Genomic DNA, 20,864 nt, shown 5'->3' with positions numbered 1-20,864 from the left:
CAGCACAGATGTCTCACCACCAAAGCAGACATGGCAGCTCCTGACAAAGAGTAAGAGGTCTCCCTACCCTCTCTTCCCCTTCTCTGTGCTCAGACTTCCTAAGCTAAAGTTCTGGGCTTTGCATTGAGAATCTCCATGTACTCTTCAGGTAACCCATGCCAACCCCTGTTTTTAAGGTTACTGACTGGACACGATCACCAGTCCAAGAAATACAGCCTGTACACAGAGCAGAGCTTTTACTGAGCAGAGAGTGATTTACAATAAAGCACACTTTACACTATATTAGACAAACTCAGGCTTTACAAAGACCACATTCACAATTACCAGTCACATTTGCTCAGAAGCATATGGGAACCAGGGCAGGGAACAGATGGGTACCAGACTTGAGGCCTAACTCTGGGTGGTATGGCACTATCTCTAGCTGCCCTCAGGTGGGGAGTGACTGGAGCTTTTCCCACAGACTGTAAGAACCTGCTGCCTGTCTTCAGACTAGTAAACTCTTCATGGCCACATGGAAAATGTAACTCACAGCTACCAGCTGAGACCACAGAGACCAAGACAGATGCAGAAGCTGTGGCCCCAAACCTACTTTATATTTATAAATCTCCTTCTGCCCTCTCCAAGTCACTAAAAAAAAAGATCTGCTGGTGTGTGTGTGTGTGTGTGTGTGTGTGTGTGTGTGTGTGTGTGTGTGTGTAATTTTCTAGCACTCTTGTGGATAAACTAGTTTACGAAACTCCCATCGTTCATCACAGGGAAGCAGAGGTAACCGAGATATGCTTCAGTTAGCAACTGGGAGTTCTAAATGAGTCTTGGATGAGCCTCTCCTCCCTCAGACCTCAGTTTCCCACTCAGCTCCACCAAGACAGTTTGTCTCTGAGATTTCTCTGCAACAAGACGGGAATCTGAACCAAGCCTGGCAGCCACAGAGGCCGCTCTGGACCTGAGGGCCCAGAATCTCTTCAGCCCTGCCTGACAGCACTCTTGGGGTGATACTGAAGCCACTGAGACCACATGCAGGATGATGAGAACACTGGCTACCTTGAATGCAATTTCTCTGAAAAATGGGCCCTCACAGAATAAAGTTGCTTCAAGAAGCCTGGAGGTTTTGGAAAATGACACATGAATTTTTCAGGTGATGCTGCCGGGGGAATCTTCTTTCTGGAATTGGTGTGAAAAAAATTCATCTTTCAGACAACAAAGAGAAATGTCCTGTCTAGACAGCTTGGGCAGATGAGGTGTCTGAGCACAATTACTTCCAGCTCATTGGAAAGCAAGTTCCCTCAATCCCTGTGGAAACAAAAGTGTGCTTCACCCCACCTCATTTCTGAGGGCTGGAGGGAAGGGGTCCTACCTCTCAGCTCCCCTGTGCTGCTCATCCTGATGGCTGCCACCGAGGACAGGGCTGGGCCCCATCCGCCATTACTAATATAAGGAGTCAGTCTTCACCTTGCCATCCTCTCTTCTCTTCAGTTGTGCTGAGGGACCCCGTTCATCATGGAGGAGTTCAATAGCACTGTGATGTGCCCCGTTTTTTGTTAATTACCACAATCTAAATGAACACATGTGGTTTAGGATTTTAAAACTACAAACACACAGGCACACAGAGGGCAAAGGTACGGACAAATTCACAGCACATTGACAGTCATTTTTACAGATTGATGGGCTAACAGGGTGATCTTAATTCATTCCTGTACTTGACTGAACTTTAATTTCTCTTCATTTTAAGAAACCAAAATGGGTCCTATCTGGTCATAGATAGAGCCACTGCTGTTGAAGATCTGTGATTACACTTGGTCTGATAACTTTAGAAAGCCTTTACATCCCTTCTTCCTGACTTGTGAAGCTGTTTTCTGGGCACATGGGTCAGGTCCACCAATAGCATAACTCAGGTCCCCCTGTGGGTGCTCAGTAGTAGAAAGGACAAGGTGGCAGGTGCTGGGCAGCGAAGTGGTGGACTGAGCCTCTTTTGGAGCTGAGGCAGCTTTCAGAGATCTTGCTCAACAATCATTATGACACCTCGTGGCATCTTCAAGGTGGTTTACACATCAGATGGGGAAGGAGGCTGGACAGGTTCCTAGGAACTCAAGCATCTCCCTGCTTCTGTGGGACCTTCCAACACAGTGAGCATTAAGTCAGTTGTGAGCTAGTCCTTCCCCACCTCTTTCTGCTTCTCCTAACTCATTGCCACAATGGGTTCCGCAGAGGAAAGATCTGTCTTCCCAGACTTGATCTGGGAAGAGGGCAGGTGGTGATTTGCTAGCGGAGCCCTCCGACTGTGGCTCTTCTCTGTCCATGCCACCCTGAAGGAAGGAACTGGGGAGGGCAACCTGTCCTCCTGAGGCTTGGGTGGCCTTTGGCACATGCTCAATAATGCCTTTAGCTCAACTCTGAAGTTCTCATTGAGCCAGCAGTAGATGAAGGGGTTGTAGCAAGTACTGCTCATGGCAAACCAGTGGAAGGCAAAGTAGAGGGCATTGTTGGTGTGGATGGCCTTGCTGGACAGGAGGAGGACGTAGCAGTTGAGGGGGAACCAGCAGAGGGCAAAGAGGACCACTACAAGCACCAGCATCTTCACAGTGGTCTTCTTCTTGCGTCGCAGGGCGAGGTACTGCTGCGTGGTCACGTCACCGATGGTGTTGCACAGCCACAGCTTCTTGGCCACACGCGCATAGGCCACAGAGATGATGAATAGTGGAAGGAGGTAGAGCAGGATGAAGGTGGCCAGGTCCAGGTACTTCCAGAAGAGGTCAGCCGGCTCTGGGAAGTCTGGTAGGCAGAGGGAGCGCACAATGTCCTCACTGGACCAAGAGGCAGGAGAAAAAGATGGGGACAGGGCATACTATGAGTGAGGAAGTCAGTATTGCCACTTCCTACCTAGGGCCTCCCTGCCCCAGGCTTGGGCACATCTGTTATGGTCTTTTTTTTTTCTTTTTTTTTTAAAGTTAAGGATCGAAACCAGGGCCTTGCAATTGCTAGGCAAGGGCTCTACCACTGAGCTAAATCCCCAACCCTGTTATAGTCTTTTAAACTTTGGCTTTATCATCCCATCATGCTTCAGTCTCCCCAAAGGTAGGGCGTTTTATAGAGGGTGGGGAGACTCCAGACCCTGTGTCCTCTGAATTTGACACCATCCTTTGCACCCAGTGGCCCCACAGATATTCAGGGAATGAATCAACAAATAATGAATGAATCAATGAATCAATGAAGGAATGAAACAGCAGTGTTCCTGCTCAGAAAACCAGCACTTTCTTGGGGGAAATCTTAGAGTTTTCTTTGTACTCAGCTCTCACCCCAAAGAGAAACAGACAAATCATTAAAACAGATGAAAGGCAGGGGAAATTTGTGGTAAAGTGAACATGTCTCTGGCCGTGTCTGTGGCTTATTAACTTTTTACACATTCTAGAAAGAAATAGAAGAAGGAAAGGATCTGATTCACAGGGAACTAGCTGAAACCACTCAAAGCACCTCCTTTGTTCACAGACTATGCATATGAACTGCAGGTCTGTGATGATGTGGACAATGAACTGCAGGTCTGTGGTGATGTGTACACATGAACTGCAGGTCTGTGATGATGTGGACAATGAACTGCAGGTCTGTGATGATGTGGACACATGAACTGCAGGTCTGTGATGATGTGGACACATGAACTGCAGGTCTGTGGTGATGTGGACACATGAACTGCAGGTCTGTGGTGATGTGGACACATGAACTGCAGGTCTATGGTGATGTGGACACATGAACTGCAGTTCTGTGGTGATGTGGACAATGAACTGCAGGTCTGTGGTGATGTGGACACATGAACTGCAGGTCTGTGGTGATGTGGACACATGAACTGCAGGTCTGTGATGATGTGGACAATGAACTGCAGGTCTGTGATGATGTGGACAATGAACTGCAGGTCTGTGGTGATGTGTACACATGAACTGCAGGTCTGTGGTGATGTGGATACATGAACTGCAGGTCTGTGATCATGTGGACAGTGAGTTAGGTGTTCAACTCAGATCTCAAAAGTTCAGAATAAGCAAGCTCGTCCTTCCATTCAGTCTACATGGAGACAGGCTATAATGAAGTAGACTGTAGGTTTTTAAACTGAGTGTTTGAAAGAAGGAGTTTCTTGTTTGGTGAGAGTATATGTTAAGGACCAAACTGGGTACTGGCAGAGACACCTGTTTCAGAATCCTGCCTCAGTAGCATATACTCATGCTTATTTTGATTCTAAGTTCTGCAAGACTTGGAATCTTGCTCATTTAAAGCAAGGCAGAGTGGAGACCTATTTTGGCCTGTACAAGCACACGCCTCCTGGTGGCAGAACTGATAACAACTTCCTTGTTCTTGCCAACAGCCTAGAGAGTAAGGCAGAGCTAAAGAAGAGCACAGGGGAAATACAATACAGAGACTAGGCGTGGGCTGGGAGCTGCTAAGAACAACTCAGTGAGTCAGGTACACCTAACAGGAAGAGTTATATCAGGGGGGCTCCAGTCAGGTCCCTTTGATTGCGGTCCAGGTCCATTCTGGAGAAGACTAGCGTGGTACAATCTCCCCTGTGCCCCTTGCTGCTCCCAGGAACATGTCTCACCTGTACTTGAAGGTAAACAGTTTCTGGCAGATGGCATGCGGCAGTGAGAAGAAGGAGGCCATGACCCAGATAACAGCTATATAGACGACACCCTTGGTGATGGAGATCCGAGGCTTCAAGGGATGCATGATGACCTAGAAAGCAAGTGAAAAGTGCCCCTACTCGAGTGGGAAGCAGATAAGAAAGCAGGAGGCAAGGCTCACGGGTCACCTAAGGCAGGTCTATTGACCAAAGGTTGAGCACACTTTCCATTCCTTGGTGGCCCCTGGGCTGCACCAGAAAGCTGGGGCATTGAAGGGAGGTCACTCTCACCACAGCTCAGCTCCAGGGATGGGAAGAGGGATTCACGTGGACTCTGCGGCTCCTGGCAGTCCCAGGGCCTCTTGCGAGTGAGAAGAGCAGGGTGTAGGGAGGAGGGTACAAAGTTGGGAGAAGGACCCTGGGCTCAGTGTATCTTTCAGTGGTTCCAGCCCCCGCGTGGTATCTAAGATTCTGACCACAGGGAGCAGTTTCTTGTCACCCATTGCAGAAAGCTGATTTGACGTCACCTATTAAAGCCATCACTAAATCCCAGCATAGACTGCCTTCCATGCACTTAAAAGGAAGCCAGTACCACAGGTGTGGGGCCAAAATGCATCTTGGAATTGATACTGTGCCAGCCCATCAACTCTCTAAGATGCTTAAATAAAGATGGAAGTTGAAAGCGTTCGCATTTGTGAGGCTGGGTCCTATGGCAAAGGTTCACAAGAGCTGTGTGCAGACTTCTCTCAGCTTGCTTTGATGCACCTGCACTGTATGAAGACCTGATCATGGCATGTTGGAAATAGAGAGATCTCAAATTTGGGCAGTCCATTCCTTGTCTGATGGGCAAACTCCTTCAAGAACATCCTTATCAAGTTGTCATCCAGATGCACTTAGATGTGACTGGTGACGTGAGACACCGTGTCCTAGGCAGCTCTGTCCATTTATTTCTACTAGAAAATCATTCCGGACACTGAATGATGCTTTGAAGTGTGAGTCTTTGAAGCCATTTCTCTGTTAGCCATTAATGCTTCTCAGGTCATCTCAGAGAAAACCTTGGTTCTCTTTGTCCTGAGGATACTTACCTTGTGGGTCTGCTTAAACTATCACAGAGCAGGATAGATCAGTAGTCAGACCACGTTTTGGAGCCAGACAGATGTTGGTCCTCATTTTAGTTGGTCACATGGTCATGGGAAAGCTCTGTGTGTACATTTCTGAACCTGTTTCCTGATTTTACATGGTCTAATCCAGCAATTCTCAACCTGTGGGTCACGACAGGAACTGAAACACCACTCAGTAACAAAATTAAGTGGCAATGAGCGGAGTAGTGGTGTCACAGACCTTTAGTCCCAGAACGCACTAGGGAGACAGAGGCAGGCAGATCTCTGTGAGTTCAAGGCCAGCCAGGTTTAGAGTGAGTTCCAGAACAGCCAGGACTACACAGAGAAACCCTGTTCCCAGAGAAGGAGGAAGAGGAGGAGGAGGAGGAAAGGAGGAGGAAAAGGAAGGAGAAGAAATGGAAATAATTTTATGGTTGGGGGTCACTACAAATGAGGAACTGTATTAAAGGGTCACAGCATTAGGAAGGTTGAGAATCACTGGATAACCAACAGTGTGCTTGGAGTTGGTAAGTGCAATGTACCTGGCCCAGAGCTGGCCTCTTTCACAATGGATGCTCTTGGGTCCTCTTTGAGTGCCTAACACCATGGTGTAGTTATTTGCTTCTTCCTTTTCATCTGTGATTTTCTGGGTTTGACTTTCTACCACACAAAAAAAAAAAAATCATTAAATTTAGAGGTGGGAAATGCCAGCAGTGAGTCTTCACTCCAACAGCAAAGTGGAAATAACCTTTTGCAACTACCAGAGGGTTTAACATCCCTCATGTCCTCACCAGAATTGATCATAAGGAGACAAGTGTATACACTGACAGCCAGGTTGAATGAGCCATGAGAGTATTCCCTACACACGCCAGGCAGGCACAGCTAGAGAGGGGAGGATGGTCCAGGGGTAGGCCCCTCACCTGATGCCGATCCACAGCGATGGCTGTCAGTGTCAGTGCTGAGACGTGCAGAGAGCAGTACTGGGCAAAGCGGCTGACATGGCACATGCCCTTCCCAAACACCCATGTGCTGTTCACAAAGCGGACCTGTGGGTAGAATACAGATGTCAGGCTTGAACAGGCCTTGACTGATACCCAGTCCTACCTCTCAGTGGTCTCTGAAGAGCATCTCTTCAGGAAGCCTCTCCCAGCCAAGGAATCTCCCAGCTACTGTGCCAAATCACAGAGCACATGGCTCTCCCCAGCATAACCCATTCTTGCTCATTGAGTGCACCAAACCTCCAAGACGGCCCTGGCCCTCAGGAATCAGAAGAGCATGGGAAGAACATGGGCTCTGGGGGTTGGCCTTTCCACCACTACTCATTGCTCTGCGGCTTTGGCAATAAACTCTGATAACCTCACTTTTCCCATTTGCAGAAAATAGTTTCAAAATCCTTACCTGAAAGACTTATTATGAAATCTGTAAAGATGGGAAAAATTGACCAGCAAATTGTTAGAAGGTGATTATTAAAAAGTGGAAGCTGACATTTTCTAGTGTAATAAAGTTATTGGCTGAATGAAACCCAGCCTAACGGGGAAACATCTCTAAAGAGTCACAATAGACTGTGTCGACTGTGCTTAGAAGGTGTGTGTGTGTGTGTGTGTGTGTGTGTGTGTGTGTGTGTGTGTGTGTGTGATCCAACTCAGAGCCACACACAGTGTGCAAGCTACACCCCAGCCCCATGTCTATGCCAGTCTTGAGACACCTGGAAAGGTGAAGGTTAGGATGGAGATAAATGGGACCCTTGTGGTGTGGTGGGGGACAAGGTCCTACTTCAGCAGCATGCAGAGCTGTATGCTCACTCAGGCCTGGAACAGCTCCTGTGAGGAATGTCTTGTGCCCAGGAGAGATGGAGCATCAATTCTAACTAAGGCATGTCTGATCCAGGAGGGGACTGGATATAGAACATGCCCAACAGAGGGTCAGACACAGGGCAAATGGGTCACCAGGTGGGGGTGGAGTGGGCAAAGGGAGAGATTGACAGCAGAGACAGAGGAGGCGGTTCAGCTGGACAGGAGTTCTCTCGCTGCTTGGATTTACAGTGGAGAATTTGCCACTTCCTGCTGTCACCTTAGTGGACCAGGAGGTGAAAGACAGATCAGAGAGCAGACCAACCTTAACTGATACACAGTTAGGCATCTATTTGGTATCTGAGGAGCATCCTCTCAGGAGGCTTCTTAGCCCTCTCAGCCAAGAAATATTCCAGGTGCTGTGCTGAGGTCTAGACCACTAGGCTTCCCCCAGCATAGCTTATCATTGTTACTCTGGGGTCTCTGAGTCTTCACCCCTTGCATCTGTGAAGCAGGCTCACACTTTCACATATAGTGATGAAAATCATGCCTGATAGAAAACAGGTGTAGAGTAGGTACAACATGGCATCATTAGCAAGTACCTTAGCATCTAAACTGCCATCATGACTACACGGGGAACGTGTAAGATGAGCAAGGACCCACATTGTGGAGACCAGGATAAAATCCATCAACTGTGGATCAGGGGCTGTTTGGAAACGTGGAGTGGGGTGTTTGCCTGGCATGTGTACAGGAAAGTTGGGTCAAGTGTGGCTACATCTCCATAGGGAGACAGAACAACCAGGGCTTTGTCCTGTGGCTGGGAGAAGCCAATGAGGCTGCAGAGCAGGACATCCGCAGCCCCTCTTCCTCCCACCCACAATCAGCAAGTGAGCACACCTAAATCTCTGATGGGCCACCACCCCTTGCCGTAGCTCCAAGAGATCCCCGCTCTTGATCTTGCTCCCACACATCGGGCGGAACACTGCTGTTGGCTGTGAGACTCACCCAGGCAAACACGGATGCTTCGGGAGGTCCCAGGCCTGACACATCTGGTCCAGCCTCTCCTTCTGACCCACCACAGCTTCCCTTGGCCCTCTCTGATGTGCCTTTTGTTTCTGGCTCTCCACCTTCACCCAGCCCCTCAGTGTCCTCTCAACACAAGGTGAGCTTGAGTGGCTCCTCTCCTGTGTTCTGCCTGCCCCCTCTGTACCGTCAGTACTGGTCGTTCATCTCAACCCAGGAGATCTTGCTCTTGCAGAACTGTTGAAATGTCACATCCTTTGCAAAGTCCCCTTTGACCCTCTGGTGAGTCAGAATGAAGGCCTGCCTCCTCCAGGCTCCACTACACCATCTGCGTGTCTCTGTCATGGGATCCATCAGCAAGGGTTTGTTATTGTCTCCATGAGCAGAGCCAATCTTCGTGCTGACTGCAGTGAGAACAATGGCTGGGAAGAAGGGCCCAGGAGGAGGTTACTGTCACCAAGCAGCCAAAGGTGATGCCTCACCCTGTGGGAAGGCTGTGCTGAGAAGGTGGAGGGATTTGAAGATACCCTTTCCCAGGACTCACCACCTGTGTGCACATGGCGACACCCTGGAAGCTCTAAAGGAAGCCTGGACTGGGGAGGTTCCACGGGCCAGGTTCAAAGCCAGGCTGCTCTAGTTTGTTATGTAGGAAGGGTGGAAAGTCTCTTCTCACAGGAGGTCCCTGGGACATTCAGCTCTCAGTTGTCAATACTTCTTTGTCCCCTCGTGTCTACGTATATCTGGCCCTGCACCTGCCCTTGAACAGCAGAGACAAGGGCCTGGAGCCTTGCAGCTATCATCCAAGACCCACCCCAGTTTGCCCTTTCTCTGATGAGAAGCCCAGGGAGAAGCCATAGAGAGCCAAGATGCAGCCTTTCTGGGGATCAGGAAGGCCCAGGGCATTATTGGGAAGCCCTTATGTCCTTGGCCGGTGCCTAGAGGCTGCATGGCCACCAATCGGTCAGTATAGGCTGACAAAAGTTGGTGTCTTAGAGCGGTGGAATCAGAACGTGAGTCCCCACTCCCACTGGTGGCTTAGTGAACACAGCAGTGGACTTGAGTGCAAGGTCTCCTGGCTCTGCAGGTGGCCCTGGACAAGAACTGGACTGCTGGGCCTTGGTTTCCTTTCATATTATGTGAATATGCTCTCATAAGGGAGAGTGGGAGAGAGAAGGAGAATGCTTTGAACATGGAAAATTTGCAAGAACATCACATGGGCCAATGGACTTGCAAGGATCCATTTATTCATCTTTTCATTGTCTGTTATTTGTGTATGAGATTGGATGGATGGATGGATGGATGGATGGATGATTGATAGATAGATATTCTGCTTGGCTAATAACTCTAATAACAAGTCATTCCATACATTGAAAGGGATGTAACTCTGCCATAGAGATGAGCTGTCTGTCACTGGGATTGCTCAGCCACACCCTCACTGTTTCAAACCGTCCATGAGCTCCCTAGTTACTAAGGGACAGAAGCAGCACCAGTAATGCTGAAGAGTAGAGACTTGGAGAGGGAGCCACTTGCTTACCCTGTGCAAATGTCCCAGGCCCCAGGCTCCAGGCCACCTCCCAGCACAAGCCTCCCACAGGGCCCCCCTGTCAAGCCACCAAGGGAACACAGCTTAACCCACCAGCATCGAGAAAGATGCTTCAGACTCCATTAACAACTAACACTTGCTGCTTCTGATGACCCAGCCAGCAGTACCCAATGCGTGGGAGGCAAGCTTTTCACAGGCTGACTTGAGGGACAAGAAGTGACCTAATAGCCTCTGCTAACATTTCGGGGACCTGATTTATACTGTTTGCTCATTCTAAATGCCAGTGACCAGGGAGGTTACACAGTGAATGGTCAATCCTTCAGAGCCAAGTGCAGACACTTGACTCTGAGTCAATGCTACCAACTGCAGAAACTCTGGCTTGGAAAGGAAGGGGGAAAAGAAAAAAGAGGGACCGACAGGGGTGGAAGGAATATTGGTGAGTGACAGGAGAGAAGAAAGAGACACGCAAAGATTAAGACATGAAGACAAGACCAAGGCTGAGGTGACAGAGGATAGGAGGTAGAAGGAGGAGGGTGGAGAGCCTGGGGATGGTAGGACCTGGACAAGACAGAATGACAGGAGAGAGAGGAGAGAGAATAGACCCAATGCTTCAGGAAAAGAGAGGCAGCCCTGGAGGGCTATCCTTACCAAAGTGAATGGCGTGTTGAGCAAGGTAATCATGATGTCTGCCACTGCCAGGTTGACGATGAAGAGGCTGGTGGCAGAGTGCATGCGCTGGTTCTTGAAGATGACATGACAGACTAGGACATTGCCAAAGAGCGAGAAGATGATGATGAAAGAGTAGGCCACGATGAGCAGGGCTTTCACCGTGGGGTTCTGGGACTCGGCCCCGTAGCGTCTCCTGCCCACAAAGTTCTGCCAGTCGGAGAAAGTGTAGTTGGTCCAGAAGTGCGAGGCATTGGGCCCGGTCAGGGATGATGCCTCCATGCTGGGATGCTCAGTGCCGACCTGCGGCTGCTCAGTGCCTCGCACTGAGGTCAGGAGAAAGAACAGCAGGACAGGAGGGACCGTCATGCCCAGCCACTGCGGCTCTGGGTGCAAGGGTCGGACTTCTCACCGGGCTCGGTGCGTGAAGGCTGGGCGCGGGGCGCGGGGCGCTCGACGCACTGGGCTACAGGGCTCCGCGAGGCAGAAGGAACCAGGACGCGAGGGGCGCAGAGCACAGAGGAAGCCCCGACCTCTGAGGAACCTGGAGCACGCTGGGTCCCTACTGGAGAGGCAACGGAGATTTGCAGGGAGTCAGAACCGCAGAGGGAACTCCAGGATGCAGAGGGACTCGGGATCGTGTGGACTGCCACCCGTCTCTGTCACCCTAGCCTTCCGTGGCGCTCGACCGGTTCTCGCAGCACTTTTATACCTCTGCTCCCGCAGCTGCCAGAGCGCCTCCGCCTATAGGGCTGTGCAGCGTCTCTTAGCTCCCGTGACGCGCTCGGCTCCAGCTGCCCTTCTCTCCGCTTGCGCTTGCCGGCACGGCACCGCAGTCCCCAGCGCAGCCGGCACTGGCCCCCAGCACTGTAGCCTGGACTCGGGCCGCCCCCTTCCTCCCGTTCACCAGCTTTCTGTACAGCAAGCCAGGGAACTGTAAGCAGCCTTGGGGACTATGTGAGGTCACACTGCAAGGCTGGATTGGTGCACTCAAAAGATCCACCACCTTGGTTTCCATCTGTGGCTCTTGATCCAAGTGGATCCTGGGATGTGGCAAATCCTGAAATAGACCTGGAGTATTTCCTCTCTAGCTAGCCCTTACACACACTGGAGGGCTTAGTCAAGGCCTATTGTTTCATTAACAGCCCTTGGGAATGTGACATGGGTACTGATGTCTTTAAAGGAAACTTCAAATACTTCTTGACACATCCAAGAAACGGAAGAAATAAAGAGCTGGGCTCTGTGTCCACTCCTCTGCAAACAGTAGCTTTGCTCCCATAGCAGGTCGGGAAGCTGCCTCCCAACCACCCACCCGCTTCTCCGGTCAGACTTTTAAAATTTTGTTTAAAATTATAGTTAGCACACAAAGTAGGGGGTTTCATTATGAGACTCTCATGCATATATATCACACTTCATTCTTGTTCACCCTCCTCCTGGCTTCCCATCACCCCTCTTTCCGTTCTCCTTCCTCTGGCAAAATAGCTCTTCCCTCTTCACATCAGACATACTTTGATTTGCTCTCTTGTCCCTCACCGCCCTCTAGGGCCTCTAGGCCTCTTTTTATTTGTGTATCTACCTAATCTTGACAGACAGTCCTCAACTCCTCATTCTGCCAGTTAACCCCTGAAGATGTTCTAGTGTGTCAGCTGACTCAGGTCAGCAATCCTCAAGTTGGGACTGGAATACAAACGTCTCCAACACAGGTGTCCTTGGGTCACTTGGACCCAAGAAAGCATGCCTTTTGTCTCACTCGGACCCTGAAAAGCCGGCCCCTTCCATCAAGGCTTCAGTCATCTCTCACTATGGACCTTCTCCTGGAACAGTGGGCGTTACCCTTGCACTCTCTGTAGCTCCAGAGACACAGGCCAAACTCCTGCTGATAAGCTTTCCATGCTGAGTGACACTTAGCCCAGTCCTTTAGGAGACAAGTCATGGCAGAGGCAAAGTGGGTAGGAGAGAGTTCTCCATAGGGAACTGTGTGCTCACAGACATGGAGGACAGCAGTAGTGTGATACCAGGTGGGAACTGAGACGGTGTGGAAGAGAAGGCAGGGACCCAAACTAAAGGATGTGCTAAGGATGTGAACAATTTCCTGAGAGTGATAGCAATGAATGTTGAGCTTGACATGATCTGATCTGCACTGTGGAAAGGGCACTTCAGCACGTGGGGGTGGGGGGTGTGCAAGGCTGTGGCTTAGAACACGTGTGAAGGCTGTTCAAGTGACGGAGGGGTGCAGCTGTCATCTGGCCCTCAAGGTGCTGGCAGGGGGTGAAAGGGTGACAGATCGGAGGGAGGAATCAGGATGACTGACAGATTTTCAGTTTGGTTGAAGTAAGTCCAACATAAAAACCATAAAGAGGGTGAGGCTGGAGAGATGGGCTCAGTTAAGAGCACTGGTTGCTCTTCCAGAGATTGTGAGTTCAATTCCCAGCAACCACATGGTGGCTCACAACCATCTATAGTGGGATCTGATGCCCTCTTCTGGCATAAAATTGTACAGGCCAGGTGGCGGTGACCCATGCCTTTTATTCTCAACACTCAGGAGGCAGAGCCAGGCAGATCTCTGTGAGTTCGAGGCCAGCCTGGTCTACAGAGTGAGATCCAGGCCAGGCACCAAAACTACACAGAGAAACCATGTCTCAAAAAAAAAAAAAAAAAGAGTACATGCGGATAGATCATTCATAAACATAAAATGGACAAATACATCTTTAAAGAAAAATAGTAAAGATATTTTAAAAACACTAAAGGATCCTCCTTTGATCTCAAGCCTCTCTGGAGTTTTAGCCCATATTTCTCCATTATTTTATCAGCAAGTTCCAGAAAATATTCTAATTTTCACATTGCATTCATCTTTCAAGCCACTGCACTTGGGAGTAGGGCGGTGAGGGGAGGGGATCTCCCAGTCCTGCAGATGGACCTGAGAGGTCCTACAGGTTTGGCAGGGACAGCCCTGACACATGCCTGGCCTCGGTAGCTTCCCTTAGCCCCAAAGGGAGATTCCACAGTCCCTTTTTTCTATCCTTGATTCTTAAGCCAGAACCACATGGCTGAAGCTGCCAAGTTCTGCTCCTTGCTGGGGCTGGAACATGGCCCCTCCTTGAATTACATCTGCAAGAGCTTTCTGTTGTTAATCATTTCCTTCAGTGCTTAAGTTTTTCTTTAATCCTTTTCTCAAATAGTGCCACTCCCTGATGACCGGGCAGTCAAATATATGAGTGCATTGGGGGCCATTCTTATTCAAAATGCCACAATGTCATACTCAGAAAATTCTTTGTTTTAATTTTTTTGCTCTTTTCATTTACTGAATGTTTATTGTTATAATTTAGAAACACCTCTTTGAACCTTTGTGTGGTATCCTCTAAGTTTTTGTCTTACAAAGTGATGGACTATGATTCTTCAAGATCACTTGAAATAAACCCTAGACTCTGCACTTGGGTGTGTTTGCTTGTGTAATTATGACTAGAGATGGATGTATGAATGATGCTTGCATGTATGTGCATGTGTGTGCATGTGGGTGGTGTTCAGGGTGCCATGGCATATGTGTTGTGGATGTATGAATGATACATGTATGTGTGTATGGGGGTGGGGGTGTTCAGGGTGCCATGGCATATATGTTATGGATGTATGAATGATGCATATATGTGTGTGGGGGGGGGTGTTCAGGGTGCCATGGCGTATATGCTATGGATGTATGAATGATGCATGTGTATGTATGGGGGGGTGTTCAGGGTGCCATGGCATATGTGTTGTGGATGTATGAATGATGCATGTGTGTGTGTGTGGGGTGGTGTTCAGGGTGCCATGGCGTATATGTTATGGATGTATGAATGATGCATATATGTGTGTGTGGGGGGGTGTTCAGGGTGCCATGGCATATGTGTTATGGACGTATGAATGATGCATGTGTATGTGTGGGGTGGTGTTCAGGGTGCCATGGCATATGTGTTGTGGATGTATGAATGATGCATGTGTGTGTGTGGGGGGGGTGTTCAGGGTGCCATGGCATATGTGTTGTGGATGTATGAATGATGCATGTGGGGGGGGGGTGTTCAGGGTGCCATGGAATATGTGTTGTGGATGTATGAATGATGTATGTGTGTGTGTGTGTGGGGGGGTGTTCAGGGTGCCATGGCATATGTGTTGTGGATGTATGAATGATGCATGTGTGTGTGGGGGGGTGGTGTTCAGGGTGCCATGGCATATGTGTTGTGGATGTATGAATGATGCATATGTGTGTGTGTTGGGGAGTGTTCAGGGTGCCATGGCATATGTGTTGTGGATGTATGAATGATGCATGTGTGTGTGTGTGTGGGGGGGTGTTCAGGGTGCCATGGCATATGTGTTGTGGATGTATGAATGATGCATGTGTGTGTGTGGGGGGGGGGTGTTCAGGGTGCCATGGCATATGTGTTGTGGATGTATGAATGATGCATGTGTGTGTGTGTGGGGGGGGGGTGTTCAGGGTGCCATGGTGTATGTGTTGTGGATGTATGAATGATGCATGTGTGTGTGGGGGGGAGGTGTTCAGGGTGCCATGGCGTATGTGTTGTGGATGTATGAATGATGCATGTGTGTGTGTGTGGGGGGGGGGTGTTCAGGGTGCCATGGCGTATGTGTTGTGGATGTATGAATGATGCATGTGTGTGTGGGGGGGGGTGTTCAGGGTGCCATGGCGTATGTGTTGTGGATGTATGAATGATGCATGTGTGTGTGTGTGGGGGGGGGGTGTTCAGGGTGCCATGGCGTATGTGTTGTGGATGTATGAATGATGCATGTGTGTGTGTGTGGGGGGGGGTGTTCAGGGTGCCATGGCGTATGTGTTGTGGATGTATGAATGATGCATGTGTGTGGGGGGGTGTGTGTTCAGGGTGCCATGGCATATGTGTTGTGGATGTATGAATGATGCATGTGGGGGGGGGGGGGGGGTTGTGTTCAGGGTGCCATGGCGTATGTACAGGCCAAAGGACAACTCTGAAGACTTAGTTCCATCCTTCCACCTTTACTTGGGGATAGAACTCAAGTCACCAGGGTTGCACGGCCGTCACCTTTACACACTCACCCATCTCACAAGCCCACTTTCCATTTTTATGTGTAAGTTTTATAAATGGTGGCATGAGTTTGAGCCAACTCACATCAAACTAATCAGTGAGGTGGTGTAAGGTGTTTGCGTCCACAGCCTGGGTTTCCAGGGTACCATTCTCCATGATCAGCTTCACTTGGTTCAAATGTATCTTTTGGGTAACGCCAGCCACCTCTATTGGTTTATCATTCCATCACCACCATAGACTCGAGACCTGTATCTCACTGGCCATCTCTCTGCAAAGCCCAGACCTGTATTTCACACTGGTAGCTGACTGGCCATTTTCACCTGAAATACTCACTCTTAGTGGGAAGCTGCAAACTAGACTCATCCTCTCCCATTCTTCCCTTACTTTCTCCCAACTCTCCCTTCTCCTCTCTAACCTAGCAAGAATTTTGGATTACCCGCATCTCATCTGTTTTTTGATGCACTTGAAAATGCTGTTTCTACACTATGGCCATTGCCTCTGCCACTGGAGGGCCAGAAACACCCTTGTTTGTTTTGTGTGTGTGCAAGTGTGTTTGCATATTTGTATACATGTGAGCATCTGTATGGAGGCCAGAAGACAACCTTGGGTGTCGTTCTTTTATTCACCTTGGTTTTTGAGACAGGACCATCTTTCTCTGGCATCTGGAACTCACCAACTAGGCTACTTGGACAGCAAGCCTCCAGATGTCCTGTGGTGGGATCTCAAAGGAACCTTTCTGAGTTCTGGGACTCTAGCATGTCCTCAGGCTCACATGAGCACTTTGCCAACTGAGCCATCTCTGCAAACCAATTCTTCTCTTTTTCAAGACCCGGTTCTAACGTGGCCTCCTCACTGAAGAACCTCTAAACCCCTTTACCACCAGACCGAAGGACAGGAAGGTGAGGGCTCCCAAATCACCCTGTGTGGTGGTGCTCTCTAACACAAGGGCCCGTCTCCCACGCTCCTGTCCTTGTTGTCAGCTTGCTGTAGCTACACACCCCGTTCCCACCTCACTGTTAGCTTCCCCAGGTCCTAACACCATCTCCTACATGCAGTGCAGCACCCAGGCAGGGGTATATCCCGAGGCAGGCAGGGTACCAGGATGCAAACTATCATTGCTGATACATTGTCTATCATGTGGGCTATGGTGCCGCATATGTAAGAGGACCAGAATTCAAATCCAAGCACCCATAACAGCCAGGTGTAGTCCTATGAATGACTGTCACCCCAGAACACGGGGATGGAGACAGGAGGATTGCTGGGGAGCTGGGTGGGGATTACTGGTTGCCAGTTTAACTAAAAACAAACAGAGAAATAAGAAATTAACCATGAGTTCCAGGTTCAGTGAAAGACACCACTTCAAAGGAGTAAGGTAGAGAGTGGCAGAGGACATCTGGCTTCCTGTTTGGTCCTCCATGTGCATGTACACCTGTACATGTATGTGTGCATATACCATACACATGTACACTTCATACATACACACCATATATACACCTCACACACACATCATACACCCCTACATACTTGTACATGAAAAAGTTAAAAAGCAGATAAACCTCCGTCTTCTATAAATGACTATTTTCTGATTCTGCTGCTAGTTAACCACTTGGACACTTATTCACTCGATCTTGGACGGAGCAAAGACACAGTGCCTCTAAGGCAGAGACATGGAACTGATGTCACAAGGAATTACAATTCCATGTTGATGCGCTCTCTTCAGCGTCAGCTCTGATTTCATGCTAATTGCCATTGAGCTATTTTTCTACTTCAGTTATTCCTGCTGTGTGCTTTGTTTCAAATAAGGCCTTTAGAACGTGAGAGGATAATTACCCGGGATTTTTAGGCCCCTTGAGGAATGCTGCATTTTACAGGGGAAGAACGGTGATCAACGTATTTTTAAAAACAACAAATCAAAATTTTGTTAAAGCTGTTTCTGGGTGGGGCCAGGGAGATGGCTCAGCGGGTAAAGTGGCTTTGCTAGAAATCCCCAGACCTGGCTTCAATCATGAGTGCTGATTGCTAACAGTTGTCCTCTGATGACCATGTGGCATGTGCACACACACACACACACACACACACACACACACACACACACCCTGAACAAATGCAATTTAAAGGTAAAATAAAGCTGTTTTTAAAAGACGTTCTAGAAAGCACCAGTGGACAGATGTGCAGTCATTCTCTGAAGACGAAGCTAAAGCTGTCATTAGACACACGCTTTAGAAAACATGCTTTAATAAGACTTTTAAAAACACCATTTGCGGGGCATTAATTCTGAACTCCAGGAAGGAAAACATGTCTTTTTTCGCATTCATTTTATAGGCTTCTATTTTACAAGATTCATCTAATAAAGACAAATTCTAGCAATTATATCTGAGACTCCTGCTTGCAGGCAGTGGGCTGAGAATGGCCACTACGGGGTTGGAAGCCTGATGACCATGTTTCAGAATTAAGAAAGGCTTACCATGCAGCAAGCACAGATCAGAATGTGAGTCAGATTTTGGCCCACCAGTCAGACTATTCCAAAAGTTCACTTGACATTTTGAAAGACCGTGTAAGGGTAAAGTAATAAAATATAATTTAAATTATGTGAGAAAAATAACCAAACCACTTATATGACACCTAGTGGCTTAATTGCTAAATAAAAATTCTGAACACCAAGTGAACACCAGGTCCTCAAAGCTCCTGGACCCCTAGTGGGATTCACTCTGCCCTCTCCTCCTGGACCCCCAGCGGGACTCACCCTGCCCTCTCCTCCTGGACCCCCAGCGGGACTCACCCTGCCCTCTCCTCCTGGACCCCCAGTGGGACTCACCCTGCCCTCTCCTCCTGGACCTGCTGGACTCACCCTGCCCTCTCCTCCTGGACCCCAGGCTAGACTCACCCTGCCCTCTCCTCCTGGACCCCAGGCTAGACTCACCCTGCCCTCTCCTCCTGGACCTGCTGGACTCACCCTGCCCTCTCCTCCTGGACCCCAGGCTAGACTCACCCTGCCCTCTCCTCCTGGACCCCCAGTGGGACTCACTCTGCCCTCTCCTCCTGGACCTGCTGGACTCACTCTGCCCTCTCCTCCTGGACCCCCAGTGGGACTCACCCTGCCCTCTCCTCCTGGACCCCCAGTGGGACTCACCCTGCCCTCTCCTCCTGGACCTGCTGGACTCACCCTGCCCTCTCCTCCTGGATCCCCAGTGGGACTCACCCTGCCCTCTCCTCCTGGACCCCCAGTGGGACTCACCCTGCCCTCTCCTCCTGGACCTGCTGGACTCACCCTGCCCTCTCCTCCTGGACCCCCAGTGGGACTCACCCTGCCCTCTCCTCCTGGACCTGCTGGACTCACTCTGCCCTCTCCTCCTGGACCCGGCTGGATTCACCCTGCCCTCTCCTCCTGGACCCGGCTGGACTCACCCTGCCCTCTCCTCCTGGACCCCCAGTGGGACTCACCCTGCCCTCTCCTCCTGGACCTGCTGGACTCACCCTGTCCTCTCCTCCTGGACCCCAGGCTAGACTCACCCTGCCCTCTCCTCCTGGACCCGGCTGGATTCACCCTGCCCTCTCCTCCTGGACCCCAGGCTAGACTCACCCTGCCCTCTCCTCCTGGACCCGGCTGGATTCACCCTGCCCTCTCCTCCTGGACCCCAGGCTAGACTCACCCTGCCCTCTCCTCCACACCAGCCTTTTGTTACATGGTGTAATAGCTGACTTTGCTGGCTTACCTCACAGCTTTCTTAAGGGGAGGCGCCCGCTCCTGCCTTTAATACCATGACTTGGCTTGATGTTTGGCACAGAGCCAGCTCTCACTAAACACTTAATGTAAGAATATAAGAAAACATAGACTCTGTTGAAAGAAAAGCATGTGAAGTGTTCAGAGAACCCCAACAAAGCTGCTAAATTCCCCCTGCCTCTTTGAGCACAGATGGCTGTTCTGTAGGAAGTACTAGAATAAACTAGAATGCTCTCTGCAAGTCTCTCCTGTCAGAGTATTAAAAGCCTGTTTTTCCTGGATATAAATGGTATTTGTGAAAAAATAAAACCCTAGAAATACCAAAGAACATAAAGAAAACAATCACAGGGCTGGAGAGATGGCTCAGTGTCTGAGAGCTTGACTGCATTTGCAGAGGATAAGTCCACTTCCCAGAATCCACTAGCTCTAACTCCAGCTCTAGGGGACAGTGATGCCCTCTTGTGCCCTCCTCAAGGCACCTGCACTCAGGTGTACACTTAATTTTTTTTTTTAAGTCCCCACAATCTTACCACTAACATTTTGGTGTTTTTTTAATTTTTTTTCATATACTGCAAATGCAAATCAGTTTCATGTCAGGGTTATATTATTCTTAAGCATTTTCCCCATTCTCAAGTTTTTCTCAAAAATTTTAATTCAAAGATTAAAACTTAGGAGAAATGAAAATTTTCTTATAAATGGCTGAATAGGCCGGGTGGTGGTGGCGGCACATGCCTTTAATCCCAGCACTCAAGGGGCAGAGGCAGGTGGATCTTTCTGAGGTCCAGGCCAGCCTGGTCTACAGAGCTATTCCAGGACAGCCAGGGCTATACAGGGACACCCTGTCTCAAAAAACAAACAAACAAACAAAAAGCTGGATAGTATTTTATCCTGTGGAATACTACAGCATAATATAGTTTCCACTGTAATGAATAGTGCTTGGTAAGGTTTTTGTATCATCTTTTTAGACTTGTTACATGGAGACATACATTTATCTCCCAGTTTCATTCATTGCCTTTGCACTGACCCAGATTAGAGGCTAGGATAGAGTCCAAAACACACAATTGTAGGTAACAGAGATGAAATGTTCTAAGGCTTATGATTATTTGTTAGATTGCTTGGTAGGAAGGATATATCTTTTTACACCCCCACCAGCAGCAGGAGAGAACACCTCGTTCACTGTACCCCACCCAATACTTCATCATTACCTGATTCAGTGAAATGCATTGTAAAAGGATGCTTCCATCCATTCTGAGCTCTAAAATCCCTCCTCACCCATAAGCTAATGGTGAGCTGGCTGGTCGGTGAGACCTGGGCATTCACCTTCTGGAAATTAGAGTTGTGTGATTCATCCAAGTCGGTTTTGGAACACTGCT

General features: G+C 49.2%; 1 protein-coding gene across 1 annotated transcript; it reads right to left on the bottom strand.

The window, feature by feature from the left end:
- Nucleotides 1–221: 221 nt before the first annotated feature.
- Nucleotides 222–11,606, bottom strand: Gpr83 (G protein-coupled receptor 83). Its single transcript, XM_036192890.1, has 4 exons — nucleotides 10,705–11,606; nucleotides 6,621–6,746; nucleotides 4,580–4,713; nucleotides 222–2,801 (listed from the first exon to the last, which is right to left on the bottom strand). Exons 1-4 carry the CDS (start codon nucleotides 11,089–11,091, stop codon nucleotides 2,177–2,179), a joined length of 1,272 nt encoding a protein of 423 aa, XP_036048783.1. The 5' UTR covers nucleotides 11,092–11,606; the 3' UTR covers nucleotides 222–2,176.
- Nucleotides 11,607–20,864: the final 9,258 nt, after the last annotated feature.

This window comes from Onychomys torridus, chromosome 7, assembly GCF_903995425.1.
Source record: "Onychomys torridus chromosome 7, mOncTor1.1, whole genome shotgun sequence".
Lineage (NCBI taxonomy): Eukaryota > Metazoa > Chordata > Mammalia > Rodentia > Cricetidae > Onychomys > Onychomys torridus.
The sequence above is the reverse complement of the archived record's forward strand: the minus strand, read 5'-3'. Positions and strand labels throughout refer to the sequence as shown.

What these genes read in the sequence shown, in the direction of transcription:
- Gpr83 (XM_036192890.1), bottom strand. Translation starts at nt 11,091, where the DNA reads ATGACGGTCCCTCCTGTCCTGCTGTTCTTTCTCCTGACCTCAGTGCGA. An exon ending in TCAACACGCCATTCACTTTG is followed by an intron (nt 6,747 to 10,704) that starts GTAAGGATAGCC and finishes TTCTACCCACAG; the next exon opens with GTCCGCTTTGTGAACAGCAC. An exon ending in CTGTTTACCTTCAAGTACAG is followed by an intron (nt 2,802 to 4,579) that starts GTGAGACATGTT and finishes CTCTTGGTCCAG; the next exon opens with TGAGGACATTGTGCGCTCCC.